Source organism: Dendrobates tinctorius, unplaced genomic scaffold (genome assembly GCF_039654945.1).
Source record: "Dendrobates tinctorius isolate UK_male_01 unplaced genomic scaffold, ASM3965494v1 ptg000135l, whole genome shotgun sequence".
NCBI lineage: Eukaryota > Metazoa > Chordata > Amphibia > Anura > Dendrobatidae > Dendrobates > Dendrobates tinctorius.
In genome coordinates, this window is record NW_027361803.1 from 10,520,940 (window position 1) to 10,535,253 (window position 14,314).

The window sequence follows — 14,314 nt, forward strand, 5'->3', positions numbered from 1 at the left end:
ACCTGTGAGGAAAAATCAGCTGAGAGGTGACTGGGCAGAGTAGAGCAGAGCTTGGGACGGCAGAGCGCTTTGCCAGGAGACTACCGACTGAGTACCGCTGAGACACCGCTGTCCCTGCTGACATCACTGCCCTCACTGAGACCGCTGACACAGCTGACAACTCTGCCACAACTGCCTCCCGCCGACAGCCCTGACCGTGAGAGACAAGGTCTGTGAACTGGACTTAGGCGTGTGTGGAGTCGACCCAGGGAACCGGGCTGCCCATTGTAAACTGTGCTGCAAGTCTCCGTAGTGTTGGGACACTCACCTCTGAGGAAAAAGACGTTTCCCTCTTCATCGCTTCATCTTCTGGACCAAAGACCCGCATCAGGATCCCGAGGAGTCGCTGCCATCGTCAGGACCACAAGAGGATACAGGATATATTATACCAGCTTCCTCAGGACTGTATCAGGCTGTCTGCCTTACTTATTCTTGTGGCTTAAGTTATCCCCAATATACATTCACTGTATTAGAGAGTAATATCCCTCCGTTTTCTCCCTGCGTGGAGTTTTCTGTTGTAAAATAACCCCCTATCACCCTTGGTCTGTGTACGGTCTGTTACTGCATCCTACGTGCCTACAGTCTCCTTACACCATCATGATTTGCCCTGACCTCTGACACCTGCTCACGGCTGGAAGCCGTGTTCTAGAGTGAAGACACCAGCATGCATATGTGGAAAAAAAAAGCCCAGAAGACCAGATGGTGGGCAGTGGGCAACAGTAGTGGCAGGATAGGTGACGTGAGCATAATAGGGAATATTCAGTTTGCGGGGAATAACTGGTGTTTGTATTGCAGTCTCAACGTACTTGCACCTCTGTATGTCTTAATGATAAGCGTGGTGCTTGCCAATTTTCGGTTTTGTGCATTGGGGGAGTGACTACCTCCAAGGTCCCTGCACTCCATCCAACAGGTTTTATTTAGAGCACTGCATAGTTGGATCCTACACATCCTCAGTTCATTTGAACTTATGTAAAATACTGACCAAATACTGAACGTGGCTTTATTGGAGCATATCCCCAAGACCTAGAGCTCCAGGGATATTATACAAATACCACCCTAGGCCACCATGGATAATGAATATCGCCATTAACACCATAAACCACTAGAGGTGCTGGGGATTATTGTAACCATTGAGCTTCTCTAATACCAATATTTATTTTACTCCTTTACAGACATCATCATCGCTGTCCCCATTGGGGCTCACAATCTACATTCCCTATCAGGATGTGCTTGGAGTGTGGGAGGAAACCAGAGAACATGGTGGAAACCCACGCAAACATGAGGAAAACATACAAACTACGCTTCGAGATATTTTTCTTGGTGGGAATTGAACTCAGGAACCTCGGCATTACAAGGCTGCAGTGCTACCGTGCCTCCATGCTGCCCATTGTGAATATTACCATGAATACTATCACTAATGTCTAAATAACCCTATGAAAAAATGTAATTGTAATGTATATTATTTTATTTCTTTATTATTTTTTTGGGTGGCTTGGGGGGTTCTTATTGTCTTCACCCTTAGCTACAAATTTGCTTTTAAGTCCCTTTTTAAAGTCATTCTTTAGCCACAAAACGTCTCTAACAAAAAAATCTATGAAGTCCATAATTTTCATCGCGGAGCTATTGTCGGCGTTCATTTTATACATTTCTGCAGTTAATTACGTCTCTGAATGGGATCGGAGACTTTCTTTCGGCTCTATTACTCTTCTATGCATTTACAGGGGAGATTTTCCCTTTCTAAACCGTAATTCGCTCTAATGTCCGTGACTGTGTTGTATTGTTATACCGCACTTATGGCTTCCATTAGGTTCCTTCCCTTGTCTACACACTGTAATTGTATTTTTCCTGGTACTAGAAATGTGCAAATCAGTTCGAGGCTAATCAAATTCACCAGAATTTTGGGGGAAAAAATCAGGTTCTCGAGAATATGATTTTTTTTGTGATTTGCCATTTTGCTGATTTGTAGTGGACTAGAAAAAAAAAAAAACAGGACCTCGCCACTCACGGGTCCAAAGGCTGCCGCCCGCCTCCGAGCAGCTCTCACCGGCACTGTGTGCGATGTACTCTTTGCTCTTCCAGCATCTTCACTCGGTGTCGGGGCTTTTTGCACATAGGCCTTTGAAGTCACAACGCACATATTGATGTCAGAGTCCTATTCGGCACTGGAAGGCCCAGTGGTGAGAGGAGATTCTGAACGAGCTTGTGAGCCGGATGGATGGAGATGTGTAGATTACCGGTTGTTGTGCAGATGACAAAGAGCTATGCGGAGTTGTAAGGGCGTTGCACTAACGACTGAAAAGGAGCTGACAGATGAGGCAACGGGAGGTGACCCGACAGGATAGTCATTTTTTTCTATCTAGAAAGTCTGGAGAGATCTCAGAATACAATTAGGAAAGTTTGATTTGCCTCTAATAATTTCTAAGCAAATCAAATTTCCTGGCTAATTTCAAGCGAGGCTACCGAATTCTAATTTCGACAGATTTATTCATTATTTCATTTTTCATGTTCCTTTGGCTCGTTCTTTCCTATATTTTACCACTTACAGATAGTGAATCTCTTTTATCCAAATTATGGTTGATTACAAACTGTAGTAACTGACCAAAAAAGAAAAACCATTTCAACATTTTCCAGACATAGGATGTACATATGTGAGAAGATAGACCGGACCGGGAGTACCTCTTTTGCGCCAGTTCCGGAACTGTTGGCGCTGTCACCATTGATGCCCATGGGAAAGCTTTCCAGCACGGACCGACCTTTGCACTATACAGCAGGGGTCGTGTCTTTAATAAAAGGTGCTGTGTGCGAGAAAGGGAGAGGAGACTTGGTGGGAAGACAGAGTGTGCAGCAGGGGAAGGTTTGTGCGCCGTCCCTTGAGCAATGTGACAGCGTAGTCCCGCGCTGCGGAATTCCCTGGGGTCAGGGATATTAATTGTCTAAGGGGAGGCCAGGACTATAGTCATGGCCAGAGACACTAAAGCATCAGTGTCCCGGCCTTCCCTCACAGAAAATTGCATCTCACTGTTCAGCGTACCTGCATCTCCAGGTTCGGGTCTCCCTGGGCACTTCTCAAGCAGCGATGGCCCTTATCCGAGGCAACTCCCAGTAATTGAGACACAGTCCAGAGTAACATGAACAGTTTCTTTACTGATAACTTCACACAATATATCCACAGCTGGCACCTCATGGGATACACATTCATCTTTACTTGTTTCCTCACCTCCCCCTACTACTTCTGTATGGCACATGTCTGGACCGGACCGTCTTAGACTGCTTCCCAGTTTCTTCCTGGCCTAACCTCGCCATGATGACAATTCCTACTGCCTGGTTCGTCCCAGACTTGAAATCATCCACCATCCAGTTTGACTGCCTCTGGAAAAACATTGGACCAGTCTGTACCATTCCCTGTGAAGCTTCAACTTCTTTCTGTTCCTCACTCCAACCAACTCCCGCCCTAAAGGCATCGGCCCAGGCTATGAGTCGCCACATCTTTCCTCTACTGTACTAGCCCACTGCATTGATGTTCAGTGGCCGTGGATAACGTGGGCTGTTGCTGCTTAACGTTACGTGGCTGCCAAACCATCCTGGGCCTATAGCCCATGTGGACACTTCGGGCCCTGGCCCCGTCTGAACTAACTTCCCTTCTCCTCTAACCTTAACTCCTGGCAGCCCCTCCTACTCTTAACCCTATCCCCACTAACGCTTCTGTATACTAGAGTGCCCCCTTCTAGTGTCCAACCAAGAGCACTACACTTTCCCTACACTATAAATGACGAACATGAAATACAATAAACCTTATCACAACTATGCGCAAGTAAAAGCAATAATACAATATCACACAAAGAGAAAACAATGGTAATACCCAGAAGGGCTAGCAGTACCATTTCATATGTGAGATAATATATGTAAACATGTAGCAGTACCAGTTAGTAAACAGTAATAAATACAAAAATGAACATTTTTACATTACCCTTTTACACTCCCTCTTTCCTTAAATTTGGTCGCCCCTGACCAAACACTTTTCAAATCTTTTATATTTACAACACATACTCCACGCAGGGAGATTATATGAGGTAGTCACATCCGGTATGCACTGAAGTTCGTGTCCTAGACATGGGACAACCGTCCCAGGAGTAAGTTCCCCTTCCTTTGCGGGAAATGCAGTCTTTCTTCCAGTGGTCTCCAGCCAAGAAAACAGTCTCCGCTTTTCCAGCAGAATGGGCGCCACGAAAAAAAATAAGAGTCCATGGGCTCCAGATATAACGCCTAGCTCGCAGTCCTCCAGGCCAAAGTAAATATACAAAAAGCAGAAGAAATAAACAACATTTTGCTTCAACCCTGTTAATGGGCTGCAACGGCCGTGTGGCTCTTAAATCTGCAGAGAATGACAGGGCTCCCTGCCCTGTGGGGATGTGCAACAGTCCTTAGGGTGAAACATGCACAAACTTTATGGCAAACAGGCTTATGCACAGCAACAATGTTCAACGGCACGTATAACGTGTCACTCCTTTTACCTACGAGATCATATCTGTGGTCGCAGAGGATGCAGACTGCTGCACAGCAGCGCAAGCAGTAGCGTTGGCAGGCTTCCGGGTGCCGTCTAACGTCTGGGCCTGCTCCAATTCCGGAAAGAGCCTCATGTCATCTTCGTCATAGTGAGTGACCACTACTGCGAAGTACCCATGGGGACAGTCCTGTTGTGAGTTCATTTTCCCCTTCACCGTCGATGTCTGATGAACTCCCTCTTCTGGTGAAGGAAGGTAGTGAGGCTGATTACCAAACACCTGATCTGGTAGATGATGACTGGGTAACAGGAACTTCTGACTGGATATAAGGCAGCCGATGCCCTTCTGAGTCGCTGGTGATTTCTCTGCTGGATTCTTGGAGACCAGTCTGATTCCTGCTTCCCAAAGATAAGTTTTTGCTCTGCTATTGAACTTATTAGTTTTGTTTTGTTTACCTTGTTTTTTGGAGTTCAGCCATCCCCGGTCGGGGGTGTGCTGAGTTCCATTTTTGTCTCTGATCAGTTTGTCTCTTTGCTCTGTCTTCAGAATTTACCTGAGTGCTGATATAGTCTTTTTGAAGTCCTAGCGACTTCAGGGCCTGTTTTTCCTATCAGATGGCTGGGATATTTTTGGTAGGGTTTTTTACGGATTGCAGACAGCAGCTTTTCTATCCTGTCCTTTTTAGTTAGCTTGGGCCCCATCGTTTGCTTAACCTATCTTTCTATCTGTGTTAGTGTTTTCATCTTGCTTCACCGTCATTATATGTTGGGGGCTGCCTATTGCTTTGGGGTCTGCTCTTGGGCAGTTTAGATTTCTCCTTTCTTTCTTTAGGCCTATTTAGTTCTCCGGCTGTGATCGAGGGGTCTAGGGCATCGTAGGAACCCCCCACGGCTACTGTTAGTTGTTGTGGATAGGATCAGGGGTCTGCAATCCGATAGCTACCAACCTCTCCGGTTTTCTGGACTTAGCTTGTATTTTTGTTTTTTCCTCCTTCGGTGACTCATTCATAACACAGTCCTCTTTGAAGAAGGAGACCCAATCTCCCTTGCTCATGAACCGGCCAAATTTGACGGATGCCACGTTGACATATACTTTGGCGTAAGTCCCTTCCTCCCTTATAAAGCAGTAGCCTCGCTCGGTGTCGGAGTAGATCAGCATCCACAGGTACATCGTCCTGCCAGAACTCCCTGCCAGGCTGCCGCAGTGCCGTCCGGACTTCCCTCTCCCGTTGTTTTTTTTATCTTTTATAACTCCTTCCACCCAGGCAGCCTGCCTGGGGGTGGGAAAGGGACCCTCGGTTTCCGGGTGCGAGTGGGTGGCTCCCAGTGCCGTAGCAGAGTGGGAAGTATGCCGAGCCTCCGACAGCTGGGATGAGGAGGCTGGTTCCCCCATGGGAATGTGGGGGTGGACAACGGCCTCTGGGACATGGCTCTGCGGGGAGGACCTTCCCTCAGGGGTCAGGGACGAAGGCACGCTCACCCACTCAGATGAGGGGTTGGACAAAATGGTTGTGGTCTTCCCAGGAATGCTGGCTCCCTCCGTGGGGACACCTGCGTACTTGGCGGACGAATAGAGTGGTGGCTCGATCTTTACTTCCGACCGCAGTTCCTCCTGGGCAGCCGCCAGTTCCGGTCTCTGCTGAACGAACAGCAAGGGCTCTGGATCACCCGATCCTCGGGTCCGACGCTGCACTGCTGGTTCCACACATGAAGAGTCCAGCTCCCGAAACTATGGTAGCTATACAGGCTGAAGACTCCGCGGCCGAGGCAGCTCCGCAGGTCGACAAGTGTAGACCTACGCCGATTCCTCACTTGTCTTGCCAGGCTGGGCTCCCACTCTCTCCTGCCGCCACCTCCATTCAATGAGGCCCACGCATACAAAAATGAACATTTTTATATAACCACTTTACAACTGTGTACAGCACTCTACCTTGTGCTCGTTGCCCCCCATGACCGAAAGCTACAAACTTTCCGGGTCGGTGGTTGCTGCGTGCATGCCGCCTAAGACAGACCAGGTGACTCGGTTAGAACTGTAATTCTCCACCCGCTGGACTGAGTCACACTCCGGCAGTAACAGAGACTGCTCTGCATCCCATACGACGACACATAGATCAAGGGCACCGCTTAGGACAACGAAGACTCACCGCCATCACCGGGAACCGGACCCCCAGTTTCACCAAGATGACACCAGAGACATCATACGCCACTTGCGTGGGCGTAAACGTTGGAACCTACAGCTCTGCAGCCAGGAGGCCGGTGGACTGATAAGTTAACCCCTTCATGAACAGTTGCTTTACCTCATATCTCCCCTTGCACCCAAACCATGCTAATATCACTTCCCTTATCTCACTGTTTAACCCATTACGTCCCTGTGTGGAGTATACCGCTGTTATTAAACCTGTTAACCCTTGCTCTGCCTCCTGTCCGTCACAGCACCCCGCAAGTGTATGTAGCAGGCTCAAGACCTGTGCCTGCAAGTGCAGGATGTTTTATACAAGCCTCTAACAGCAGCAATAGGATCCAGCTCCGATCACTGCTGTTCACCTACTTAAAGAAATGGTGCAACATCAATGTCAGTGTCCGTTCAGGTTCCCATCAACCACCCGTGCAACAAGAAGTCGAGTCACTCATGCATTGCCACAGCAGACTGAGGTTAGCTGAAGGCCTCAGTCACTGTCATCAGTATACTCCTATGAAGACCAGCATGTGACTTGGCTTCATAGGAGACTGTGATTTTTACCATATACTCCGATACTGAAGTATGGGAGTATATAGTAGAAAGCGACCAAACCATTGCAGGTCGAAATCATTATAGAGAGTAAAAAAAAGACAAGAATAGCAATAATAAAAAATGATTTTTAAAACATAAAAAATAATAAAAACATTAATGTTTCAATCACCACACCTTTCCAAAATCAAAGCAAAAAAAAAAAAAATAGAAATAAACATTTAATATCACCACATCCAATCTATGAAAATATAAAATAATTTTCCCATAGAGTAAATGGCGTAAACAAAAAAAATCCTATTTCCAGATTTTCTATTTCTTTGGTCCCGCATCTCCCTTCAAAAATGCAATAAAAAGGGATCAAAACATTGCATAAATATTGTACAGGATCAATAAAACCTACAGCTTGGTGCGTAACAAAAAGAAGCCATTTTCGTTTTGAAAATGTTGGGACAAACAATATCTATTTTTACAAAGTTTATAATGTAAAAAAACAAACAAATCTAACATCACTGCAATTATGTGGATGCAAACGATAATGTTGTCAGGTCATTTTTACCACTCACTCAACATCCTAAAGACGAAAGCTAAAAAAAAAAAACTGGTGGAATTGCATTTTTTTTCGACATTTTCAATGCACTTTAAACTTTTTGTTAACATACTTCAGTACATTATATAATAATGTAAATTGTGTCTTTCAAAACTACAACTAGTCCCACAAAAAAACAAGCCTTTATTGGCAGTGTCGGACTGGGGTGGCAAGGGCCCACCAGTAACATTGACTCTGGGGGCTCAATGATCAGCTTCATGCACATATTATATTACCACCTTTTAGAAATTTACTTCCCAGGCAATAAACATCTGCCCCCAGCCGTCGGCTTTCCCTCTGCTGGTTAAGAAAATTATATTGGAGCCCATGCCATTTTTTTGGGAAAAATAATCTGTAAGCTGCACACACACTGTACGAATTGTATTTGTCACTGACATCTATAAATCTATCTATTCTATTTGTATTTACTGTATGTGATCTATCTCTCCTATCCTGTCGGCTCCTGCAGTGATTTTACATTACACGGCAGATGAATTGCCGGCTTTTCTTCTATCTATGTAATAGAAATATATACAGTATATATATATGTATTCTATGTGTATATATCTATTCTATCTATTCTATTCTAACCTGTCAGTGTGATTTTACTGTACGCGGCACATGAATTGCCGGCTTTTCAAAGGACACCAGTGCGTAAAAATCAGACAGCACTCGCATGGTCCAAGTGCTGTTTGACTTTTTTTCTCGCACCCATAGGTTTGCACTTTCAAGTCTCGGTGCCAGTCGTATCATGTTGCGATTTTACATGCACGCCGAATACGCCTGAGAAAAAAAATGGTGATGGGAGCTGCCCCATAGATTAATACTGGTCCGAGTGCTATGTGATGTTTTCTCGCATAGCACTCGCCCGCATTCTACGGTAGTGTGACTCCGGCCTAAGGCAATGCGTAGCACGATGTCATGATCTAAGAGGCCTACTTGTTGCTGGAAGCCCCACCTGAGAGTGAAGATCATGGAAGAGGACGTGTTGAGCATTTGTTTTGCACAGCCCTCTATAATTCAGCAAAATGTTCACCCTATCACATGAAGTGAATTGGTGAATCCAAACTGTTTTGAAAAATTTGAGGCAAATTCAATCCACCTTGAACAGTCATCTCTAGAAGTCTCCCATTCCTGGGGTAAAATAGGGGGATTCACAACCTTAAATTATGAATTGTGGAGTATAAATAACATGTAAACAAATAAGAAGCAAAAAAATACTCCTAAAATATAACTTTTATTTACTAAAGGTAAAATTACCCATAAGTCAGGGTCAAAAGAGTTTAAAAGTAACAAATCTTATCTTATGAGAATAGAATGATCTAGGGGAAGGGGTGAGCTCTCCCTACCTTACCAGAGGTTGGCACCCTAAGTTCGACATGGCGCCCCCACTCAACTCAGACTGTCATCCCTAGTCTCTTTAAAAATACAGACCATTGATACAGGCTATATGGTCTTTTCCTTACATTTGACTATCGTAAAAAGAAATCTCGTACAGAGAGCTGTCACTTTTAGCCTCTCTAAGAATACAGACCATTGATACAGACTATATGTTTGCCCTTTATTACACTGCAGCACTTTATAATTACTGGTGTTGGTGATGGTTTTCTGTTAGTTCCTCCCTATAGGGTTATAGGTTATATATTTCACTTCCTGGCGCCGCTGCAGTGGCAGCCTGTTACAGTAGCTCCTTCTTTGCTCTCCTTTTTTCTCTATTTTTTCTATTTTTCCTTTCTCTTTTTTATTGTTACTCCAAAGGACATTGCACTATGGATAACCATAAGAGGACCTGGACCTTCGATGGACTTTTTACCTTGTTTTTACTATTGTGTTGGGAAATCCAGGAACTGAAAAAGACCCTATAGTCTACTCCAGAGAAGCTATACTGCTGCTTAGGGATACAGCAAGGCAGCATGCTGCTAATAGACCAGAGGACATTCTACCAGAAATAAGGAGGACTAAGAGAAGAGGTTGCAGAGCTGGAGCCCTCAGGAAAGCTAGAAGAAGGCGCTAAAGACCTGCTCTTCCCTCCGTCATTATGGGCAATGTGAGGTCACTTGGGAATAAGATGGACGAACTGTCGGCGCTGACCAGACATCATCGGGAATTAAGGGAGAGCAGTATGTTGCTGTTTACAGAGACCTGGCTCACCGAAGGTACTCCGGACACTGTTGTCTCGTTGGATGGCTTTAAACTCATTCGCGCGGACAGGATAAGGGAGAGCGGTAAGAGGAAAGGCGGAGGGCTGGCGATATTTGTGAATGATAGATGGTGTGACTCTAGGCATATAGTGGTCAAAGAGCAAACATGCTGTAAGGACATTGAGCTATTAGCTGTGGGTATGAGACCTTTTTATTTACCGAGGGAACTATCGCATGTAATCATGATAGCTGCATATGTCCCCCCTTCTGCGAAAGCTGATGCCGCCACTGAGGTCCTACAATCCACTGTGAGCATGATGCAGTCCCTTCACCCCCAAGCACTCCTTCTGGTTTCGGGAGACTTCAATCATGTGTCTCCAGCATCCATACTACCCGGTTGCACACAGTATGTTACCTGCCTCACTAGAGACAACAAAATATTGGACTTGTTCTTTGCCAATGTGAGAGGGGCATATGCCTCATCAGCCCTACCGCCCCTTGGAAGATCGGATCACAACCTAGTGCACCTCCAACCCGTGTACAAGCCACTTGTACAGAGAGAACCTGCTGTCACTCGCACAGTAAGGATATGGACTGAGGAGAGTGATGATACTCTGAGAGACTGCTTTGAAACAACCACTTGGGATGTGCTGCAAGATTCCTATGGTGATGACATGGATGGTCTCACACACTGTATAACGGACTACATTAATTTCTGTGTAGACAACACGGTACCCACAAAAGTAGTGAGGTGCTTCTCTAACAATAAACCATGGATCAGCCCCAGAATAAAGTCTCTTCTCAAAGAGAAGAAGTTGGCCTTCAGATCAGGTGACAAGGGCAGGCTGAGAGAGGTGCAGAAAGATCTGAAGAATCTAATCAGGCAGGGAAAGGCTAATTATAAGGGAAAGATTGAACTGAAATTGTCACAGAAAAGGATTCATGAAGTCTGGGAGGGTCTAAAGTCTATATCTGGGCATAGACAGACTGTCTCCAGGATGGTTGTAGATAAAGAGGGGCTTAATGAACTTAATCTATTCTTTAACAGATTTAATCACACACTGGCTGTTCCTGCCCCTGCATACCATTCACACCTCTCTGCTACAATAACCTCACCCCCTGCTGCAACTTGTCAACTGAGCCAGAGTCTGTTCTTCACAAGTACCCAGGTTGCAAAAGAACTGGATAAGATCAAAGCTTTGAAGGCTGCAGGTCCTGACGGCATCAGTGCAAGGCTAATCAGAACCTGCGGGCACCAGCTGAGTGAGATCATTACATATCTGTTCAATATGAGCCTGAGAATAGGTATAGTACCACAACTGTGGAAATTATCGTGTGTGGTACCAGTTACGAAGAAACCTTATCCGAAAGACCTTAATTACTATAGACCTGTAGCATTGACATCACACCTGATGAAGGTACTAGAGAGATTGGTTCTCACACGTCTCCGTCCTCTAGTGAGCTCAGATATGGACCCTCTCCAGTTTGCCTACAGGCCGGGTATTGGTGTGGATGATGCCATTATCCACCTTCTAGATAGGACTCTCTCTCACCTGGACAAACCTGGGAACACTGTGAGAATAATGTTCTTCGATTTCTCTAGTGCTTTTAATACCATACAGCCAGGTCTACTGAGAGACAAGCTGGGCCTTGTTGGCGTGGACCTCCAACTCTCCACCTGGATCCTTAACTACCTCACGAACCGACCTCAGTTTGTAAAGGTTCGGGACAGTGTGTCAGACATGGTGATCTGCAATACAGGGGCACCTCAAAGTACAGTTCTTGCCCCTTTTCTCTTCACACTGTACACTGCGGATTTTAAGTGCAACTCATCTAGCTGCTACTTGCAGAAGTATTCTGATGACTCTGCAATAGTAGGCCTCATCACAGGAGGAGATGAAAGAGAGTACAGAGAAACTAACCAAGCTTTTGTGGAGTGGTGTCAGAGGGACCACCTTAGGATTAATTCCGGGAAGACCAAGGAATTGGTGGTAGACTTTCGCAAGGGAAGAAATCCACCAGTAGTGGTGAACATTCAGGGAAATGACATTGAGATAGTCGACACCTATAAGTACCTTGGTGTGATCCTCAATAATAAGCTTGACTGGGCCCCATCACTTGGATGCAGTGTACAGGAAAGGCCACAGTAGGCTTTATCAGCTCAGAAGGCTGAGAGCCTTCGGAGTTAGGGGGGCACTCCTTGCATCCTTCTTCAACTCTGGTGTGGCATCAGTCATCTTCTTTGGTGGGCGTGCTGGGGTAGTGGCATATCAACCAGGGACAGGAATAGGCTGGACAAACTGATTAGAAGGGCCAGCTCTGTCCTGGGATGCCCCCTTGATCCAGTTCAGGAAGTAGGCGACAGGAGGATACTGGCCAAGGTGAGCTACATGGTGCAGAATGATTCCCATCCCATGCATGAGATCGTGACAAAGATGTGCAGTACTGTCAGTGACCGGCTACTTCATCCTAAATGTGAGAGTGAGTGCGATCGAAAGTCCTTCCTGCTGCAGTTAGGCTGTATAACCAGCACTGTCCAAAACGGAGAATGACCCAAACAGTGAATGACCCAAAGTTGTGATAGTCCGGTTATATCTTTTTTTTTTTTTTTCGTATATGTACCTACCTACTGTCAATGTAATGCCTTTATGCATCTGTATCTGTACTTGTTCCTGCCTTGCTGCTGTAATGCTCTGAATTTCCCCATGGTGGGACGATTAAAGGATTATCTTATCTTATCTTATAAGGGAGAGCCGAGCTTGAGTGGGTGCGCCATGTCGAACTTAGGGTGCCAACCTCCGCGGTAAGGGAGGAAGAGCTCACAACCCCTTCCCCTAGATTACCGTGTTCTTTTCTTAGAAGATAGGATTTGTTACTTAAACTGTCGTGACCCTGACTTATGGGTAATTTTACCTTTAGTAAATAAAAGTTATATTTTAGGAGTATTTTTTTTGGTCCTTTTTGATTTACACATAAAATAGGGGGACCTGAGTTTGCATTGGGAAATGAAATGTAGACAAGTAGAGCATCTCGGTATTAATGTACATGGAGCATTTGCTTTGTTAAATAGGTAATGTGAAGTTTTGTGGAGAAATTAACCCAAATATGCAAAAAAAAGGTAAACATTGTTACCTGGAAAGATCTCATCAGAAAGAAACAAAAGAAAAAAAAGAACCTAATGTTCCTCAAAACTTGACAGGTTGAAAAAGAAAACCATAAAGACTGTATGATGGGCGAGCGCCATCTTTTCTACGTTTCCTGTGTGTGAAGTCAGGTTTAAGCAGAGATCAATCATTTACAATGCAGGAATAGGCGCCCGTGCCTCGGGTGACGCTTCTGAATCATTTCATCAACGCAACTTAACATATACGGTATACAGGGAAATTAAATTCCTACCAATTACTCCACATGTGCGATTCCCAGTGACGTGAAGGTCTCTGCGCTGCCGCTGCCTGGGTTCCACTTCTCTCCTGTATATTATATGCTTATGTTGCCTCCCTGCAGCTTCTTTATTATGTAAAGGTTCAATGAAATAATCTCCATGGGGAAGACGGAAAAATCCGGCCTGAAATGTAGATAAAACATTAGAGATAAAAAATTATCTTCATAGTAAAAAGAAAAACATATTTAATGTTTAAAGCTACAAAAAGAAAAAAGTATCTACCCAAGAAAGTCCAGATGATATTATCCAGCTGTGTCCTTCTCATGCCTCCTAATATATACACTTCGTAAATTTACACTAGTCGGCTTTACACCAAATTTGCTAATGGCTCATGCTGAATGCTACATTTATCTCCCTTTTAATTAACTTTACACCACTTGGTTTGATTTTTTTTAAACCAAAAATTTGGCATATATGAAGCCACACCAACTTTGCAACAAACTTCGACCTTGTCATGAAGCAGCGATGCCTTAACAACAATCCGCAAACAGGGACTAGAAAAGACAAATTGTGCCAAAATTTACCAAAATTTGGTCAAGACATGTTCACAACAGCAAAAGATTCTACAGAAATGCTCAAAAAAATAGTGAGGAACACTTGAGCTACAGAAGTACTTGAGGAATCACAGGGTTGTATTTGGGTTTCCGAGACCTTAAAGGGTTTGTCCAATGAAAAGAGGCTTTCACCTATCCACGGGATCAGTGACAATTTACACATCCAGCGGCCGGGACCCCCCATCGATATCCATAACAGGGGTCATTCCCATTACTATGGAGCATGCTATGCATGCCCAGCTGCTGCTACATTTTCTCTCTATGGGGCTGCTGAGCTCCGCACTCAGATTTCTCCAGCAGTCCCATAGAGAAAGAATAGA

At 45.0% G+C, this 14,314-nt stretch overlaps 1 protein-coding gene across 1 annotated transcript in view; it reads right to left on the reverse strand.

The window, feature by feature from the left end:
- ADAMTS12 (ADAM metallopeptidase with thrombospondin type 1 motif 12) overlaps window positions 1–14,314 on the reverse strand; it is a 609,414-nt gene that overhangs the window by 345,424 nt on the left and 249,676 nt on the right. Inside the window, exons 3-4 of the mRNA XM_073543900.1 lie at window positions 13,462–13,563; window positions 9,647–9,662 (exon numbers count right to left, since the gene is read on the reverse strand). Of these exons, the coding sequence (XP_073400001.1) occupies window positions 9,647–9,662; window positions 13,462–13,563 (118 nt within the window). The remainder of the gene's footprint in view (window positions 1–9,646; window positions 9,663–13,461; window positions 13,564–14,314) is intronic.